Raw genomic sequence first — 20641 nt, 5'->3', positions numbered from 1 at the left:
AACTCCACACTGAGAAAGTCACGCCCGGTCTTTCCATGGTCCCTGACATGCAACCCTCACCGGCACGGAGCCCTTCTAAATGTGTATATGTGTATGTGTGTGTGTGTGTGTGTGTGTGTGTGTGTGTGTGTGTGTATATATATATATATATATATATATATATATATATATATAAAATCAGTATTGAGCGACTTGCAATAAAAATAATTAAACAAACAAACCTGTGTGGGGGAACATATCTTTGGTCAGCAAAGTCTGAGGAGGATCCCTCCTTACTCTGCAAAGTGGAAAACACTTTCCCCACTTCTCTGGTTTAGCCTCCTTTCCCGTCCACGCTGGTTAGAACAGATGCAGAAAAATCTGCCAGCAGGGGGCGTTGCTTTAGAAGTTAAGTGGTGTGTGTGTTAGGCTGTGATGTAAGCAGCCCGAGTGAAGGGACTGTGCGAGGGGTCGGGTTCTTCAAGGCGACAGGTCTTGGAAACGTCCTGCACAACCATAGCTGCGTCATGGCCTGGATCTGGGGGTTGCTTCCTGTTGTCGCCAAACATCTACCAAAATATTACTGTCTGTGAACCTTTATCACTGAACGGGCATCTGCAGTTATAATAACATGTTCTAGTTGCCTAATGAAGAGTCTCTACTTGACCTTTCCCTGATCGAGAGGGAAATAATTGGCTTTTTCAGTTTGATCTTTAAGCTCCAACCTCGCAGCATGAAATAGTCACACGTGTTAAGAAATACTGCCGTTTAATTTTTTAGTCATGTACTTTTAAAGAAAAGCTTTTATAATTTGATTTTTTTTCTCCATCTTCTCAGATCTGTCCCTATAGCTATTCATCTTAATTTTCCAAACACACGGGGATTTGTCCCCCATCCCTGGTGTGCACCCCCGAGGGTCACTGGGTGTCCAGAAATGTGAAAACAACCCTGTTACGCTTGCGGCTGACTTGATGCCCTCACATTCTTTTTTCCTGTGAGGAACAATGGATTATACAGCACTGAAAACAAGAAACACAAAAGGCTGGACTTTTTCTTTCTTTCTTGCCCTTCTAGCATATACTTCCATGCCTCTGTTGTCTACACCAGCTGACCCATTTATACCCGTTATCCATGATGAAAAATAGTTCTCTCGTCATTTACTGATCCTTACATTTAGGTACAAATGACAGACAGTAAAACTGCTGAAAATAAGATACAGTGTTCATCGATACAATACTTTTCAACTACAGGCATGTTGACACACAAACAATCGCTGTGTTGTATTAGAGACATTTTATTGAAAATGCGAAAATAGGAAATGTATTATAGCCTAAAATAAATTACATAACATATACAGTATATATTTATATCTTTAAAATATTTTTGTGTCTAGGTTCTTTCAGTCTAGGAATTTCGACGCAATCAAGAATTTGCTGAATTGTGTCCATAATTTTTTTTTTTAAAGAAAAAACCCGCTTTCCAAAACTTAGAAAAATATACTGCACTAAATGGTTTTCAAATGTGTCGTCTCCGGGAATATCACATAGTGACTCTGATATTGTTTATAAAATGTCTTGCTTTTTTATCTTGTGGGTGAGAGGGGAGTACACCTGGAATTACCTGTACCGCATGGTTATGACTGAGAATGGCAGAACCAGGCAATAAATCTACTTCAAAGGTTACGATACGGCAACCTGGCATTAGAATGCTAGATTATGACTTAAAGCTTCAGTTCACTTAAAAAAAACTAAAATGTAAAGTTAGAGTGCTCCATTTCCCTTGCTCTAGTGCCATCTTCAGGAAAAGTGAGTGGAAAAGCAAGCCTTCAGGGAAAGACGTGCGGAAGGTGGCTGACATTTGGAGAGACGCTTCTGTGACCACTTTAGGAGTTAGCTCGGGTATGTACACGGCGGGCGGGGCGGGTGGGGCGCTCACTCAGGTCCAGGGGCAAGGGGACGCCCGCTGGCTGCTCCCGTGCAGTCCGCCCCATCCTTCCTACAGGACATCGATTCCAGCCGTCCGCCCAGCGCCTTGTCAGATCATTCCTCAGGGAGCACGGCCACCGCAGGCTGCGGCCTGTCGCTGACCATCTGCACGTGTGCACTAGACAGCCGAGGACTCCACGGTGGGTGGCCACCAGGGTCACCTCACTTTGTACAGCCATGTCACTGCGAAGCCAATCAAAGGAAGCCAAGTTGTAACCTGTGAATTCTTAAGAGCGATGCAAAGGGAGAGGGTGAAGTCTGTGGCCAGCTGGGCCATGGTGGGCGGGAAGCGAGGGTCGGCACAGCCGCAGTCCTTTGGTTCCAAATGGAGATTGTGCGAGGGCGGGGGGCGGGGGGCACGGCTTGGACTACGAGGCAGCTAGGACTTTCGGGTTTTCGTGAAGCGGGGCGTGAAGTCAACTGTTTTGTTGGTTTGTACAAAGCAACGGCAGAGACCCTTCTCTAGGTCCCCGCCTGCGTGTGGGCATACCCAGTATGCCAGGGAGTTTACATGAAACCTTTACATCAAGGCCTCTTTCGTTACCAAAACCCAGACGGAACAAACGCAATGGGAGAGATGACGCTGCAGTCCCATCACCGCTGTCCCCGCAGTGCCCGTGCGCCCCGTGCCTTAGTCATTCTCTCGCATTTCCACGATGTCTGCCCCCTCCTCTGCTGGCGGTATGTCCGTCATGGCCGAGTCCTCCCCCTCAGCAGCAGACTCATTCTCCATCTTCTTTTTCTAGACCAAAGAAGACACATCAGTGTAGGCGGTGACAAGGACACACAGCAGAGCCAGGAGCAGGGGGAGGCCACTGGGGTCTCAGACCCGGAGCTTGTCAATGGTTGGGAGACCTCATTGAGGCTGCACCTTCGTTCAGCTCGCGCCTTGCCGTTTGGTCACCTGGCACTGTGCCGGGCACTTTGGGCGAGCCCGTCTCCCAACTCCCCGTCCCAGCGACCCTTCCCAGTGCCCTCTGGAACGCACTGTCAGCTGATGGCAACCTGCCTGCCCCGAGGACACCACTTCCCTGCAGCCCTTTCCTACAGGGGCGGGGCCGTGCTGTCCCCCTCCTCCCTGCCCGGGGCAGACCCTTGTTCCTGGGGCCGAGTGTGGGCCCTGACGTGGGGGGGTGTTCCTCCCTCTGGGCCAGTCCCAGGTTTGCTGCCATCCTCTCCCGCCCTGCTGTTGCCTGTCCTCATTCCCGGAGGCTGCACTGCCCGTCGCCTGTCTCGCGGTCAGTGTCTCTCAATGCCTTGGCCCTTCCTCCTCCGGGGATCAGGTTGTCCAGCCCCACCTCTGAAGCTCATGGGCTCAGTGGGGACCCTGTCACTACCAACACCTTCAGCACCACCCACACGCCAACTTCAGGGGTACCATCCGTCCTCCACCTCCCTCAGGACCCTGCCCTCTTCCGTCAGCTTAAATGAAATGCTCAGTAATTGTAACCACTTCCTTGCCCCTCTTTTCTTAATCATATTTGCCAGACAAAACCCCGACCTTGGTTAGGTCCAAATCTCCACCAATTTCAGCTGTCACCACCCGGCTGCCATGGCTGGGGGAGCCCACTTTGGTGTACCCCAGAGGTCTAGCCCTGCACCCCACTCTTCTCTACCCCCATGCACTCCCTGCTTCATCTTGTCCCTTCTCAGTTGAATGAATAATGTAAGATGGGGCACCTGCTCCCTGAGTATTCATAACATTTGAAAGGAAAGAAATATACCCCCAAATAATTAGATAATCCTGCAGTATAAACTAATTCTGTGCTAACAGATTTAGAGTATGTAAATACTCTGTGTGTGTGTGTGTGTGTGTGTGTGTGTGTGTGTGTGTGTGTATGTGTGTGTGTGTTGGTGGGGGTCAGGAAAGACTTCCTGCAGTGGGGTGGGAGCTGGGGTTGAAGAGGGGAAAGGATTTGTAGAGGCAAATGTGGGAGAGGCATCCTGACCATGCAACACTTTCTAGATTCCTTAGCGATCAAGTCTGGGTTTATAAGGACTTAGGGGAAGGACTTGGTTGCCAGGGGAACCACCTTTTCAGGATTTTCTTGCTTGGTCAAAACCATTATTTATTGTAGTTTCTACATTTTTTAATTCCTTAGAGGCAATATAGTAGGGTGCAGGATTGTAGACCTCAATTGTTTTTAGTTGTCTCTCTTGAGAAATACAACTGCCTTCTAAAGCAAGGCGGGTGTGAGGAATGACCTACATAAGAACGTAAAAAGGTCTCCCCTTCTTAGACCTGACCCAGGGCTGAGCAACTCTGGCGGTGAGGGCTGCTCACGTGCGGAGGGTCCCTGGAGTCATGGTGAGCAGTGCGGGCCCAGCTGAAGTATGGGACGAAGGTGAGGTATCCCCACCACTGTGGGCCGGCGGGGAGCGGCTCAGGTCTCCCTGCACCTGGGAGGAGGCTTGGCAGTCACAGCAGGTGCGCGTCTGTTGCCTGGTAAATATCTCACCTGTTTCCGATAGACGTAGCAGGCTGCTATGGCGACCATGGTGGATTCTCCCACAAACCCTGCGAGGAGGGAGCCGACGCCCAGGGTGGCTCCGTGTACCCTGGGGATGAGAACCCAAAAGCCATTTGTCATTAAAGCCAAGTTGAGGCACATACACAGTCAAATCGCAGCTGAAACCCAGGAAAGGTGTAGATAACAGAGGGGCCAATCACATTCGAGATCTGCACCTCATGGTCCACCTTCATGGGGAGGTCACATGGGACTCCAGGCAGAGCCATCTCCCACTCCCCGCTAGGTCTCAACTCAGCCTCCGCTGTTCAGGCCACTTCCCCTCACTCGTGAGCCTGCAGCACCGCCCAGCCCTCCTCTCCACACAATGTGGGTTTCCAAGTTGCAGGAAACGACTGACGCCCCGTCCCCAGGAGACTGGGAGCCATAGTAGGTGCTCCATGGTCATCGTGTGTGGGCCTGACCCCGAAAGTACTTTTCTAGAATGGATGTCAAGAGCCTCCCACCGAGTGCCGAGGTAGAGAACAAGACACGGCTCTGCATTTTGAATTCTAGATGTGCTTGGGGATGTCCCACGAAGAGGCAGATGTGAGCCTCTGGACAGAGCACTGAAGCGGCAGAAGGCCCACAGCCCCGCGCCTGCCGACCACATACCCCAGGTAGGGCAGGACCACGAGGCTGCTGATGAGGACGACGATGCGCAGCACGGAGCTGGGGGCCAGGACGAAGGTCTTCTTCAGCGTCATCAGCCAGCCGGTGAAATGGGCTCTCACAGTGACTACGGGGAGAGCACAGCACGTCAGCGCCGCCCGGCCGGTCCCAGTCCTGCAACCTCTCGCTTCCAGCTTCCGGCAGCACATGAGGGGTCCCCGGGCAGTGGGCTGGCGCCCAGGCCTTGCTGCCATTGCCCTGGGCGAGTCACGTCCCCTTCCTGCCAGGATCCTGGTCCCTGCTTCTGTCCCTGCCATGGCTCCCGCCTCCTCACAGCCCTTGGTGTCCACGCAGTGGGCTGTGGGCCGCCTCCTGCCTCCACTGTGACCACTGTTGCCCCTGAGGGCCCCGCCTGCTCCTGGGACGGTCCTTTCCACTCCTGCCACCCCCAGCCCCAAGCTCTGGGCATTCCTCTCTAGAAAACTGGGAGAAAAGAGGCAGCTGACGGGGACCCAGGCTGACGGTGGGCGAGAGGGTAAGCTGGGCCCGAAGCCCTCCCCACGAGCCCGGGGCGGCGTGGAGGCTGGCGGTCTCGGGAGGCAGGGTGCTGCTTTCGGCCATCGCCCGCGTTCCCTCCCAGCACTGTCTGACCACTCACACCGCGCTCATCCCCTCTCCTCCTTCCCCCAACAGCTGCCTGTCTTCCCGATACGCCGATGCTTCACAAAGACCTCGCCCTGTCCGCCGTCCGTGAAGCAGGAGGCCCGGGGACCGGGCCTGGGCGCGACGGAGGGCACCGGTGGGTACAGACTGAGTCTGGTTTTGGCAGAGCGCACACCTCGGTAAGAAGGGCCCTGAGGTCTAGGTTTGATCTGACACTGGAAGGGGGTTAAGGACGTGTCAGGCCCAGTCCTTTATCCCATGTGAGGCGGCAAAGGCCTTTTGAGGGGAAGGAAGTGTTCACGCCTGGGGTGAAAACTCAGGCCCGGGCTCCATCTGGAGGAAGCTGTGTTCCTGGTGTGACGGCGTGCCTGCTGGCCCCAGGGTGGAGCCTTGTATGTCGGAGGCACAGACACGTACTTGGGTTTGGTCGAGGGTGAGGGTGAGGGCCCACAGTGGAATGCTAACCTGGTCGGCCTAAACCTAGCAGGTTGCACAGATAGGTGGGGGCTGACTAGTCTGACAGGTGAGGAAGTGGAGACAAGAGGAGACTAAAGGGGGTCCCAGCCTGTCCCCGCTGGAGTTAGTTCTCCAGGACCTCCAGCTCCTCCTTGAGTGGAGACTGGGGAATGATGACAAGTGTCGTCCCCTCTAGGTGGTGTCACCTTCCAAAGCTGGGCTCCCCCGTGTTCCCCTGACAAAGTCTGTGCTCGTCTGTGCTTCCATTTCTGCCACAGCCAGGAAGGAGACACCCGAGAGGCCCAGCCTCCAGGACTGCTTGACATCTAAGAGCAGGGGCAGTTGTGGCCCGACTTGGGGACAGCACAGGGCTGGTGGGTGCACCACTGGCCTGGACCTGGACTACTCCACGGAACCATTTCCTAACCTAATTGTGGTTCTTCAGATTGTCGCATCTCAGCTGAATGATTTAGGTGGAATTTTTTGGCAATGCAATTTTTAACAGGTAACAACACGCACTCGGTACAGAACTAGAAAGGTGCGAAAGGGAACACAGTACAAAGGTCTTCCTCCCAGCCCTGACCCCGGGGCCCTGAGCCTGCGTCCTAATGTTAGCAGCTTGGTGAGTTACTTCTAGAAACAGTATGTAGACACACATGCACTGACTGTGAGCATGTTCCATACAGACACACACACATACATCTGTTACAGAAAAGGTAGCGTACTAGTCAGCCATCCTGCAACTGCTTTTCTCCTTTAATGAAAAACTGCCCCATTCTTTATGGCATACCTCGTACTACTCTACCGGTTTGGGGGTTTGCAACCTGGCTTATATTTAGTTCGGGGGGCTTTTCCTCTCTGGCCATATGCCAGCTGGACTCACTTCTGTCCCTAGATTCCTATCTCCAGCAGTGCCTCTCATTCTTTGTACATCTCCAGATTGTAGCATTCTACCTTCTTTTTTTCCCATTTTACTTCTTAAATGAACACACTGAAAAACTGACTTTTGAGCATACAGTTCTAAGAGTTCGAGGACAGGCATAGATGTGTGTAACTACCACTCAGTCAGGACACAGAGCAGTTTTCTCCCCCCACAGACTTCACACACTATCCCTTTGGGTCTTTCTTTTGACTGTGTTGGCAACCACTGTCCTTTAAAAAAAACAAATTATTCCTGTTTGATTCATTTCTTGAACTTTCAACCTCTCGGATAATGTCTTTGTGTCTTTGCAGCCCACTGTGAAATTTTACACTTTTGTTTGGGACACGATTGCAAACATTTCCAAAGAAAGAAGACTGAATCGGGCAGGCGGGTAAGGAGGACTTCGTCTTTCATTCTGGTTTTCTTTACCTGGCACTGGGAAGAAGGAGAAGATACGCAAAGGAACGACACAGAGTTCGGCGAAGGCGAAGTCCACTCCGATGATGTCTATCAGGATCTTCTCGGAAACGTTGGGGGTCCAGAACATCACGAAGCAGAGCTGGGTGGGGGGTGGGGGGAGACAGCAAGGATGTTAGGAAAAGGCATAAGCGAGTGGATGAGGAAGCCGGGCATTCCACGTCCCAGGAGCTCAGAACGAGGGCAGACGCGCCCAAGCAGGTGGCTGGCACACCAGTCCTTGAGCCACTGCCTGCCTTGCTGTCACCCGCCAACACAGGCCCTCCCAAGTCCATCGGCCACATCTGCCCAAGGGGACCCGGGCAGTGGGACAGATGTGGACGTATCTGAGTGGGTCGCCGGGCCCGTGAGGGAGACCAGGGTGCTCTCATGGAAGGCTTAATGGGGCTGCTGTGCCGCTCAGTCAGCTCAGGGAGGAGTGCTTACTAATGCAATTTTTATAGCGTAACCAAATAATACAGAGTGACCTGAAAGCATCTGGATGTGCGCAGAACCACACTGCATCAGCACACCCAATGAGAAAGGACATAGCAATACTTAGACTAATTATAGGCCTGGAAACTTTTTAAGGCCTGGTTAAGAGAACAGACAACAGCCATGAAACTGGGAACTTTGGGAAATGGTCAAGTGGAAGACCGACTGGGATTTTAAACCGACAGGGGGGATGGGAGCCAAAACCATGCCAGCTCCACCAGCTATTTCTCTCCCTTTCCTAAGATGCAAGAGGTTCGTCCCTAAAATGAAAGTGGATACATTATAAAATGAACTACAGCTGTGTAAAAACAGAGCACTGAAATTTTAGACTATAACACCGCTTAGGCTCTGGGTAAGTGTATCCTGGAATCAGGCTGGTCCTATTTACTATGTCAGGTTGACATATTATAGTTTTAAAAATACCTGGGAGGATCTATTATAAATACGCTTCACTTTATAAATGCAATGGAGCTTTTATTCTGTCATGAATTTTTCAGCATCTGGGAAGAAGATCCCACTGGTTTTCAAACATGACGGAAGTACTATCGTTTGTCCCAGTACTTACACCCTATCTTTGACATGAAGGGAAAAATACTTCCTTAGATGCAGCAACTCAGAGCTTCGAGACTTTATTACCTAGTGGCCTGGACAAGTGGCCCGGTCATCTTTGTCCCACTGCAAAGCCGCCAGCCTGAAAGGGTGTGATATGACTCACACCTACAGCCCAGGGATGGTGGCAATTTCACACGACAGCTTCAAAACGACACTGAGCACAGCATTGAGACACAATTCATTTCTCTGACAAGTATTTTCCATAGCAGTAAAGCTGTGAAGAATTAAGAGAAGTGACTACCGCCTCAAGGCTGCACCTGATTTGTGCCTTAGGACCCACAGAGGGGTAAGCCATCCTGTGTTTCCTCAAAGGTTGGAGACACCTAGGCCACATTTTGCTAAAAACGAAAGCTTCCATGGCAATCACTGTAACGCTGTATTTGATTTTTAGCCAGTGATTATCTGAATGTGAGATAATGCCTTATGTTGCAATCTCTCTGTGCTTTGCAAAATCACTGTAAAGTGGCTTGTAAGTTACAACAAAGCAAGGGAAAAGGAGGGTGTCACTGCGTGTCAGGGAGGATGGTGCAAGCAAGCGTCTGGGGGGCAAAGCCACGCAATTCCTCCCTCTGGCTTCTCCACATGGCTTTTTACTGCCTTGCAGGAGATGATCAGTCACTTCTGAGGGCGTCCAATGTGAGGACACAACGATAATGACTGGGCCCGAATCACTTGAGTATTTGTAACCTGGATGGGTGACCACAGTTCTGGTCCCTTGAAAACAAAATATTAAGGTTTGAAGGATCTCCAGTAGAGCTTCCCAGGAGTGGGGCTCGATATTTCATTTTTAAAATTCCACAGTATGATTTAACTTGGCATCACTAATAAACCACTCTGTTCACTATCTGATATCTATCTGTGCCAAACATGCCCTAAATGCCCCTAGCAGGACCAAAGACCACTGAGGCGCCTCTACAGAGCTCTCAGCCAGGCACACTGAGGGTGTAGGTTGGGTCTTCTGGAACAACGTAACTGAAAGCTGTCAGTCGGGGGCTCGAGCAATCACAGGTAAGTATTTCAAGGGGAGAAACACCGCATGCATCCTATAGAAGCTTCCTTTTTCTTCCTGAAGTCTCTGAATTCCACTGTCGGAAAAGGGCCAGGAGGGCCGTTTCCAGGCTCTCGGCCTCACGTGGGAAGGTGCTGGCTGCGTTATTAGATGGCCACCAGCTGTAACCAGTTGGCCATTAGCTACTATTTTGCATGTAACTGCTGCGGCTGTGTTAGCAAGCGCAGGTGTTTCGGATGCTACAGAGACTGCAGACCCTGCTTCCTGTGTCTCCCCAGCCGCCAGCGAGGCGGTGGCGCAGGAAGACCCCTTGTTGGGGTCTTGACGGATGTTTGCTTCTCGTGTCTCGACCAGCTGTCATCGAGAACATAATATAGTGGTATGAACCCCCTGCCTGTGGCTCCGTTGTTGTTCCTTTTCGGTCTCACCGAATTCTGCGTTCATCTGCCGGGAGCTGAGCCCCGGCATGACATCCACCCTTTGCCTCTGCCGGGCTTCCAGTGTGAAAATGCTCCTAGCCTTCTAGTAAGTTCCTAAAATAAAACAACGCCTATTTCCTGGATCGCCCAGTAGGTGTGGCGTTGGTTAAAAGCTGCACTGCCTATCTGCAGGTGAACTTGCCCCAAGAGAAGTATTGAGCCTGAGTACAATAATCAGACCCAATTTAACCAGCCTGTTTCAGAAAACAAGAAGCTTTTCGAAGTTAAACTAACAAAGAATATTTCAGGAAAAGTGTCATTCTAATGAGTTCACCCAGAGTAGTCTCGACTCAGGACATGCCCTCCCAGCTGACCACGACATACTGTGTTCCTCAAATATTTGCAGAGCCTAATGACATCGACTTTGCCAACCCAGAACACAAACCTAATAAACTACTGACAATGGACGTGATTTGTTCCTGAGAGCAGCTGCAGGGTTAGGTTTTCTGCTGCAGAGCGTGCTGTCAATATTATCTCATTAGGAAGCGGCCAGCAAAACAGAACAACCCACTCAGTGCCCAGCTTTGGTTTTTCTATTTATTCTCCAATGAAAGGAACCAGGGCTCCTTGGAGAAAAGGCTTATTCTAGGGCCAGGGCTGGAAATATACAAGATGAGCAGTCTGGAATAATATGTCAAAAGACACACGACCCCAGCAGAAAGAGCTCCCAATGGCCAAAGCTGGAACAATTTGAGCAACAAATACTGCAGTATTGAATTATGACCCACAGTATACAACACATACCCATGAGTCCGTATTGGCACAAGGAAACACAAAGGGACAAATCTCCTGCACAGAATTTCAACTAAGTTATGTAGGTACCCCGGCCCTTAGGGAGGTAGGACCGCCCTCCCCATTCAGAAGTGTGGGCTGTCCACAGTAACTTCCTTCCAAGGAGAGCACAGTATGGAAAAGGGGGAAAAAGAACCTTTACAGTGGAGCGACCTGGAAACACTGACCTCGGCCAGGTGGTCAAGGTCAACATCAGCAGGGATAAGTCATGTTTACAGCATGCACGCCTGATAAGACGTGATGAGAATGGTATTACCCACGTGGTCTTCCGCCCCCAAATCCAAAAGCCTCATCTAACCGTGAGAAACACCTCAGATAAACGCAGACTGGGGCACATTCTACACAACAGCTAACCAGTATTCCTTAAAACTGGCAAAGGCCAAAAAACGAGCAAAGTCTAAGCAACTCGCACAGATCAGAGGCAGCAAAGGAGACAAGCGGGTCATGTGGATGGGACTGGACAGAAAAAGGGCATGAGGAAAACGCTAGTGAAGTCTGGGTAAACCATGGCGTTTAGCTTGTAGTTCTGTGCCAGTGCTGGTTCCTCAGATGTGACAAACGAGTGAGGGTGAAGGGTACGTGAGACTCTGCGCCATCTTTACAACGCTTCTGTAAATCTAAAATAATCCCAAAACAAAAAGCTTATTGAAAAAGGAGACCAAAGAGCCACTCCTCTTTTATTTGACAGACTGTGATGCTTTTTCTCAGGAGAGGCACTGACCATGAAATTTCTACTTTAGAACTTTGAAACACTTTGTATTTCAAGACATCCTTATCTCCCGTAGGGCATAGTCCACTCCAGACGAAACTTCTACCTTCATGATCACTGGCATCATTCTCTCTTCTTTCATTGTATTAGCCTCTTTGGGAACTAACCGCCATTTGGGCCGCAGCCCTTTTATTCACAGCCTTCACACGCAGTTTCCGGTTAGTGTCTGTGTCACGGTCACACTTCTAATGATTGGTTGGGGAGATCAATGCGTAATTTTTAACATTTTCCTTAGAGGCAATCCATTAAGCAGGCTTTATCTGTCTGTAGTTGTTCTGTGTTGGGGGTAGTATTTAACCTTTCATTTCTAAATCCCTATAACAATGAGCTAAGTTGTGACAAAAGTTTTACCATCAATTAAGATCCCCAGAGGGGTATAGTGTGTTCTGAGGATGAGGAAGCCCTTAGCCTTACAGAAATAACACCCCTGGTCTAAGGTGCTAGCTACACAGTCTGAGTCAATGTGACTAGAACCACAGAAGGGACATCTTTCCCAAGACCTGTTTCCTCACACACAGTCAGTCCCTGACCTGCCCTGGGACAATCCGGGTCTCCCCAAAATTCTGGATTGGGATTTGAAGAAGCCCGTTGTCTCCATCAGCATTTGAACTCAGAGAAAAGACAAGCACAGCCATCTCTGTACATGCTGAGAGGATTCCACGCCAAAAAGGAACATTGCTAAGCGCGCTGGTTTTGACTTGGTTTCCAGAAGCTGCTGACCATGCTATTGAAGAACTCACAAAGCTGTGTCCATTACCCTGAATAATCAGGATTGGTGGTAAGTCAGAGGTTCTTGTCCCCCGCAGTTAGAACAAGTCAAACACATGCAGCTGTTTTGAATTAAAATAGCTGGCCCTAGGCATCATTTTTGTTTGGAGCTTTTACTTAGAAAGAAAGGTTCAACAGAAGTTTCATTGGGTTTAAGTCTCCACTGGGTAAACCAGTGGTTAACCCTCAACAATACCGCGCACAAAGATGTGGTTACAGCTTGGCTCTGAACTGTGTGTCTGGTGAGTAAGCTGATTTACATTCTGGTGCCAGCTCAGCGCATCTCAGACAACCAGACCACCAGCATGTCTGTGGCCTTCTGATCTTCACAAAATGCTTCTACCAGTGCTGGGCACAGTGAGTGTGATCAATTGATCTTAGCTATCATTATCGCCAAAGGGTTCCTGGGACAGTAATAAAATGCTGTCAGTGGAGTCATCTGTAGGTGGTAAGATTAAGATTGATTTTATTTTCCTTATTGTACTTTTCCCTGCTTTCCACAAAGAGCGTGTATTCCTTTGTGTGTGTGTGTGTGTGTGTGTGTGTGTGTGTGTGTGTGTGTGTGTGTGTATGTGTCAGAAAAGCATTTTAAAATAAAAGGGACCCCTGGAGCTGTCAATTTTAACATGTACTTAAGACAGGGATGACAGAAGTCTTGATTTAGAGGGATGGGCAGCTATCAGAGGGTGGCTGGCAGCTGGGTCATCACAGCCAGAGTCTTGGGAAATTACATCCCGTGTCACTCCATGCAGAAGGCACACGGATTTGATTTACTTGGAGGTGGAGTGGCCCAAACAAGGCAGGGCACTATCAGATAGCCCACATTCCTATCTAGCTTAAGCTTTCAGAGAGAGAGCTGATGTAGACCCAAGGAATGGCATTTGGCCTTTTGAGTCTTAGCATTAAATTGCATTGGCTGTATGTACTTTGCAGGGGTGGGATGGAATGGGGTGGGGTTGGTGAAGTGGGGGAGTTCATTAAGGGTTTTGTGGGTAATGGTCATGACACCAGCTTGTATTTCCAGAGAGATGGAGGCCACAGGGGGTTGTGAGTGGAGGAGTGATGTAATCAGATTGTCATTTTGTCAGGCTGCCCCAGCGCTGTGTGAGAACAGACTGTGAGGAGCCGGGGCAGAAGCGGGGAGCCCTGGCAGGGGGCTAACGTAACCATCCAGGGAGATGGCCTTGGACCAGAGGGAGGTGAGAAACGGTCACATTTGGAGGTATGATGTGACATGACGGGATGTGATGTGAGCACTGCTCTCTGCCTTCAGGCTGGAGGCCTGGCTGCTCTCTGGGGACCCGTCTGGCCTGTCCTCTCCTAGGTTTCTCACTCATTTGCTGACCACCACCTGAATGATGGGTCATTTCTAAGAGTCTTCCTAACGCTAACAGCGAGTTCATGAGAAGTCACCACCTCCCCAGTGGAATGACACAGCATTCCGTCAGGATGATTCTTAGAACCAGGGTAGGTCCCAATTTTGAAGAAAAAAAATATACCATTTCACTAGAGTGGAAATGCCTACTAAAGCAGCATCCATAATGTGTGAAAATGGCCCATGAGCCCACTCTCTGGGGAGCAGCATTAGACAGTGTGACAGGGAGCAAGCTTGCAGTAATCACCAGAGGGAATGGGGCCATTGTCCTGCAGAGCTGCGGGGCTTGGGTGGGGGTGGGGGGTGGGGTGAAAAGCCACTAGGGTCAGCAGGAAAAACCAAAGGACAGAATGTGATAGAGTGATGGAAGAGGGAGGGACCCTTCTGTGTAGGAGAATGTCAGAGGTAGGGAAAACCTTCTGAGGAAAAATCAGAGAGGAAAGGTGGGGAACTTTTTATGTCAGGTCAGGCTAGCAAAAATTTTATCAGGGAGCAACAGATGGAGTAAACTCCATCTAGCACTGAGAGAAACAGAGCTTGCTTTTCGGTTAAGCTGGGGAGCCTTGGATGAGCACATTACAGAGTTCTTATGTAGTACCTAGTATTCTCCATGTGGCTTGGCGACAGTCATAATTATTGTTACACTATCATCTATCTGGAATACTTTCACAGGGGAGTTGATGCAACCACTAACTGTTATAGCACATCTAATGGTAAAAAAACTCAGCGTTTTCAGATGTAGTTTTAGAAATAGTTACTTTTAAAGAATATGGAAACTAAATCGCCCCTACCATCCTTTAGATTTAACGAAACCGCCAAATACACACGCTGAATTAGAGCACGATCTAAGACGAAGCCAAATTCTTGGTAAGGCCAAGTATTAATTAAAAGCAACAATATACTTCAAACAGCAGGGGGCGCCATGCACCAAGCCTGCAGAGGGCGCTCCGGTTGTCAAACTCCTGCCCATTGCATCTACCTATAGAGTATTTAATTCGTAAGAATATTCTTACCCGATTTCAAGAATATTTGCAAAGTTCCAACCCCAGGTGAGTTCTTTAGGTTGCTCAGGTACGCGCCTCTCCTCACAAGGAGGCTGAGTGTTAGCCTTTACTTTGCCTTGACTGTGAATAGTCAAACTGGAACTAAGGTGTGGGTGGGCAGGTGCTGTTTAACGGGGCTAGAGTTTCAGCTCTGCAAGATGCAGAGTTAGTTCCGCAGGTGGATGGTGGTGATGGCGGCACAACAGTGTGAACTGCGGCGCTGTACACTGAGAAAAATGGTTCAGGGGCTTACGTTTTACGTTCGGTATATTTCACCACAATTAAAAATTTTTTTAAAAATTGAACTTGCTCACACCACCACCGTCGGCTCGTTCATTTGCTAATTGTTTGAAGAATGCACTGTGGGTCTGTACTGTCGTTGTAGTTTTGTGGACCGGTCTTAGTTGTTTTAATCTCCTCTGAGTTCCCCCAAACAAACCCCTCCAATCTACAATGAATAAAGACTCGAAAAGCAAACGCTGAACTATGGAAGCTTTCAACAGAAATAAGGGCAGAGGTTCGGCGGGAAGGAGCTAACCTCACCCGTCATTATGTACCAGCAGCTTCCCACGGGTTCCTTCATTTAATCTGCATAACAATCCCAGGATTGGGCACCGAAACCGAGGGGGACTGTGTGGCTTGCCCCAGGTCACCCTTCTGGTAAGGGTGGGGCAAGGATTGCACCCCAGCCTTGGGGACTCAGAAGCCTTGCTCCTTCCATATTTCTGAGACATCTAAAGGTGACCAAAGGGCAGCTGGTACACAGGACGCTCCCAGGGGATGCCAGATGAGAAAGTTTTGAATTCAGTTTATTTACCTTTGGTCCTGTTTGTCCTCCCCCTGTGCCCAAGAGAGTCATTTTCTGCTCCTGGATAATGTGAACAATGAGAAGGCAGTCTCGGGGTGCGGGGGCAGGGCCGCCCAGCAGAAACAAAGCCTGAAACAGGCTGTCCTTGTTGGAGACACAGGGTCAGCATGGCACCACGGCTGGAATAAGGCCTGTGGTGTCCGCTGCCCCGGATGGCTGAGTGACAGCTGGAGGGGCGGTTAAGCAACAGGAGCTGAGGCTGGGTGATTCTCACAAACTTTTAACTCTGGAAACAGCTGACTGGACAAGGTCCTGTGGGATAGTGGCTTTTCCATTTATCAGCTAGCATTCTGCAGCTTTCTAGCACACAACCGAAGCTCTCAGGACGGACATGCTTTATTGAGGTACGGCTCCGAATGATGGGACGCCATTAAGAAAAAGAGATTCTTGACGCGCTTATGGGATATTGAAATATGCTATCCCATGAAGCAGCAAACTAGAAGAATATGCCAACCAGAGCATTTGAGACCTTACCCACTACGCGTGGAGAGGAGCAGCTCAGCCTGAGCTTCAAGATGCAAAACTGGCCGTAAATGAAGAAAAGTCTCCTAACTGGGGAACCTGAGGCGGCGACAGGCAGTGCAGGGCCAGACTCCATGCCTGCGACTTGTCGGCAGGGCGTCTGTGTTCCCTGAGACTCTGCCTTTTTCTGCCAGCAGTGCCGCAGACAACCCGCTCAGACCTTGAGAGGAGCAGGTGGCCGAGGCCTGGGCGCTGGCAGGGATTAGGGGCGCTATAAATACAGACCTTTCAGTCACCTCAATGCCTTTCAAAGGTGGTGCCAGCTCTGGGGGGAGGGGATGGGGCAGAGTGGAGTTCCTGTTTATATCTTTGGGATTTGTGCTTTCTGAGGACTTATCTAGAGTGAACAGCATAAAACCTCACTAAAAGGGATTCATTATCTCAGTGTCACAGGAAATAACCTGACGGTGAGGATGTTTCTGACAGCTCCTTCTCTCACATCCAGCTTTTTGCTTTGTTTCTCAGCTGGGAGGGGCCCTCGGAGGCCTGAGATTCTGAAGCTTCAGGACTAAAAGGTTTTAAATACCGAACATCTTCTTAAATTCCGCAGTGGCCACCACCCCTTTAGTGACACCTGTTCTCCTCCTGACCTCAAGGGCACCCCGTGATTCCGGGCCTGATGTCTACAGGCCACTCTGTCACCTCCTCTTTCCAGCAGCCTCCAACCTCGTCCCTTCCGGACAAGGCTTGTTTCGGGAAGCTGGGGACCAGAACACCCTCAATGGACACAGTCTGATGGTCAAGGAGGAGGTGGCCGCTCACGTGTGGGAGAGTGATGGTGTCTCATCCAGGCCCTGCAGAGAGGGTGTCGAGAGGGAGATGGGCAGGCCGCTAGGGCACAGGTCTGGGTGCTTCCACCAAGAAGCCTGGGAGGGAGTAATCCAGAAAGGAAGAAGGAAAACCAGCAGAGGATAGAGTCACGGAAGCCAAGGAAAGGAGCAGCGGACGGGAAGGGAAGTGGGCTGCATCAAACCCCTGATAAGAGACTCGGACAGGGGTGCCCGGAGGTAAGGTGAGCTGGGGGCGGTGAGGCAGTCGGGGCCTCCGCAAGGTCTGTAAGGACTAACAAGCAATGGGGCCGGCGCAATCAGAAGAATGATGGAGGAAGGAAGGAGGGCCCCTTGGCTCCCTGAGGGAGGAGGCACGTGGCCTGGGGAGGGGACAGGTGGCAGTGGTCGGCAGCAGCGGGAAGGTGGGGAAAGGTGTCTTCAGGCAATTCTCTTAAGAAGTTCAAATGCTGAGGAGACGAGAAATGTAGGCTGCCTGCTGTATAGAGACATGATTTTTATGTGTTCTTTAGTTTTCTGTAAGGTTGGGCGTCTCGAGCATAGTTAAGCGTGGACAGCAAGGAGTGAGTTGGGCGAGGCTGACCCCAGGGAGAGAGGGAGGGATTGAGGCCAATTTCTGGGCACAGAGGAGGGATGGAGCCGTGCAGGTGGACGCCCACCAGGTGCCACTCAAGCACGGGACGGCGTGTCCACAGCGGTCACGGAAAGACCCGTGAGGGAGCGCCAGGCTGCTGGGCTCCTGGAGATCCTACGTACGTGTAAATGTGTCCCCTCAGGGGGACCTTCCCTGACTGTCCTGTCCAAGATGGCATCTCTCTCACCCTCTTTCCTTTTACTAAAATTTCCCTAAAGCATCTGTGACTCCCTATAGCAGGCTGCAGAACGGCCACCTAAGAGATATATTCACTCCCTAATTTCCAGAAGAAGTACTCAGTACCTTTTATGGTAACAGACGTGAGTAGATTAAGGCACTCGCAATGAGGTCAGCTGGGATTGTCTGGGGGGGCCTGGAACACCCTCACCAGGGTCCTTATCAGATGGAAGCAAGGGGAGAGTTAACGCAGGCACGAAGAGGGGGCGGCGGTGTGAAGACAGAGGCCGAGATGGGAGTCACGTGGCCACGGAATTTTGGCAGCCACCAGGAGCTGGAAGAGGCAAGGAACAGATTCTTCTCCAAAGCCACCGGAGGGAGCATGGCTGCTGAAACCTTCATTTCAGCCCAGTGAACTGAATTGTGACTTCTGGCGTCCAGAACTGTGAGAGTACATTTCTGTTGTTTTAAGCCACCAGGTTTGTGGTGATTTGTTACAGCAGGCATGGGAAACTACAACAGTACACCACCTAACCCCATGGTGTATGTTTATTGCCCTTCTGCTCTATGAGATTACAAATTCCGTAAGGAAAGAGACTGTTTCACTGTGGTAGTCCCAGGCCTGGGATATCACAGAGGCCCCAGCATTTGTTGAATGACTGCAGGGATAAATACGCAGGTGTTCTCTCTCTGGGGGGCTGTGCCTCTAATAGAGAATCCCCTAAAGCATGGTCGATCCCATTGAAAGTGACTGCTCCACTGCCCAGACTCTGCATAATGCGTCCATGTGTGGCTTAAAATCTTTCCTTCCTGGCATTTCTAATGTTTGGTTGCTGTGTGCAGAGATATCAGACATCTAGGTCAGAGGACTAAATATATCCCTTTCTCTCTTTCTGTGCTCACTGCAGCTTGTGGGTAACTGACATTTCAAATGAGCAAAACGACTGAAGGCTGGGATGAGCCCTGTCGGCACCTGGGGTTGGAGGCTATAAACAGGAAGGTGTGACAGGACATCTGAGAGCTTTCCCAAGCCTCGGGGAGAAAATGTGCACACATATGTGTCTTGTGTATGCGTGAGGTCCAACTATGGAAGGGGTGTACAAAAATACCAGGAGACTGATTTTTTTAAGCACCCCAAAAAAAAAAAATCCACAGAAATTTGTAAGGTACGTACACACACACACACACACACACACACAGACACACACACACGCGCGCACGCACGCACGCGCGCTTGTAGGTCAGACAATAAAGTTCATGAACTTTCCGCCATGTTATATATATATATGTATATATGCACACCTACATATATATGTATAACTATAGGTAGAAAATTCATAAAATTATTCATTAGCATCAATTATACCAATAGCTGTTTATTTACAGGTACAGCCATCTTTTCCTCACTCTGAAGCTCACGTGTCTGGGAACTTCAGATGAGGACAGCTGGGATTCTTTGCTTACAGCGTGCCTGGCACTATGTGAGCTACGAACCCTTTGAAAAGTCTTAAAAGGCGGGTCTGCTTATCATGCTGGGTGGCAGCTGGGGAAGCTGAGGCTCGCAGTTTTAAGGGAGCTTCCCAAAGCCAGCCAGGTGGTGAATGGTGGAGCCAGAATTTGAACCCAGGCCCTGGGGCTTCCGGGCCCACATCCATCAACACTGTGCTAATTCCCTTTCCTTTCACCCCTTTTATCACAAAAAACCATGAAGAGGGCAGTCAAGCGCCGTGAGAGCCCCAGGGTCATTCAGGGTATTTGAATCCGTCCCCGGTTCAGAGGTGCCAGCTGTGGCGTGTACACCACGATGCTCTAGAAACTTTTTTTTTTTTTTTTTGGTAAGGGTCAATTCACTCTTCAAGCCATATGGGTTAAGGGAGGATTAAAGACAGGCCCTCGAAAACCACCTGACACCTGATTAATGGTGAGCAGGTTTTCCTGGCACGATTATTGGCCACACGTGCTTTTTCTCAGCATCACACTCTGGTTCTTTGAGGCTTGCCCTGGGCTCAGAAGGTCCTTGAAAAGACCCCAGAATAATCTCATGGCGTAATTCAATGGTGGTGACTTCACGTGTATCTGACCCAGTGCTGGAAATGCAGTAATAAACCCATTAAAATAAAATAAAGAACATTTTCAACAAAGGCCACATATCAGTTAGCTAAAAGCAACTCTACTGTCCAGGTCACTTTCTGTCTGTTGGCAAGTGCAGGAGACCCCTAAGCGCTGGGAGACGTAAGCCAGGGAAATGCCTCCATGTGACCAGAGGCGCTTTTGATTTTCTTTTCTTTTTTTTGTTTTTTTGTTCCTGGGCCCAATGGTCTTTGGCTTCATTAAACATACAAAATGACCACCTGGCATGCCAATCAGATGTTTTATGTCCTCCCCATGGTCATTTTACACACTGTCTGATGTATAATACATGCGTCTGTTTAGTGTTTCTTGCCATATTTTGAGATAACTCACAAAAAATATTTTGAGATGTTTGATGTGGGCTTTGCTGACTCTCCACAAGCTGGAATGACACAAACCAATAGGACATGGAGAGTTTGTGGCCACCAGGACCGGACTTATGAGCACAGCCCACAGCACCTGGGCACGTGAGAGCAGGTGCTGAAACCGGAAAGCCACCACAGCCTTGTCATGATGGTCCCCAGGTCTTCTCGTGATCACAGTCAGGAGGGTCTGACTTAAGCCTCTGCTCAAGCTGGCGTCTGGTCCTACCGGATAATG

At 50.0% G+C, this 20641-nt stretch overlaps 1 protein-coding gene and 1 long non-coding RNA gene across 4 annotated transcripts in view; one reads left to right on the top strand and one right to left on the bottom strand.

Moving 5' to 3' along the window:
• Positions 1–1253: 1253 nt before the first annotated feature.
• Positions 1254–20641, bottom strand: part of ANKH (ANKH inorganic pyrophosphate transport regulator) — a 136721-nt gene continuing 117333 nt past the window's right edge. The window contains exons 9-12 of the mRNA XM_019646211.1: positions 7554–7683; positions 5087–5210; positions 4424–4523; positions 1254–2706 (exon numbers count right to left, since the gene is read on the bottom strand). Coding sequence (XP_019501756.1) covers positions 2596–2706; positions 4424–4523; positions 5087–5210; positions 7554–7683 — 465 coding nt within the window. The 3' untranslated portion in view covers positions 1254–2595. The remainder of the gene's footprint in view (positions 2707–4423; positions 4524–5086; positions 5211–7553; positions 7684–20641) is intronic.
• On the top strand, positions 5221–19046 carry LOC109384676 (uncharacterized). 3 transcript variants are annotated; one of them, XR_002124458.1, is made up of 3 exons: positions 5221–5618; positions 5777–7515; positions 8319–19046. It is a non-coding gene; the product is annotated as an uncharacterized LOC109384676 (long non-coding RNA). The 3 variants fall into 3 exon arrangements; XR_002124459.1 differs by having other exon boundaries at positions 5221–5925; positions 6481–7515; XR_002124457.1 differs by having other exon boundaries at positions 5221–7515.

Source organism: Hipposideros armiger, unplaced genomic scaffold (genome assembly GCF_001890085.2).
Source record: "Hipposideros armiger isolate ML-2016 unplaced genomic scaffold, ASM189008v1 scaffold_98, whole genome shotgun sequence".
Classification (NCBI taxonomy): Eukaryota; Metazoa; Chordata; class Mammalia; order Chiroptera; family Hipposideridae; genus Hipposideros; species Hipposideros armiger.
This window is presented reverse-complemented; position numbering and strand designations above follow the sequence as displayed.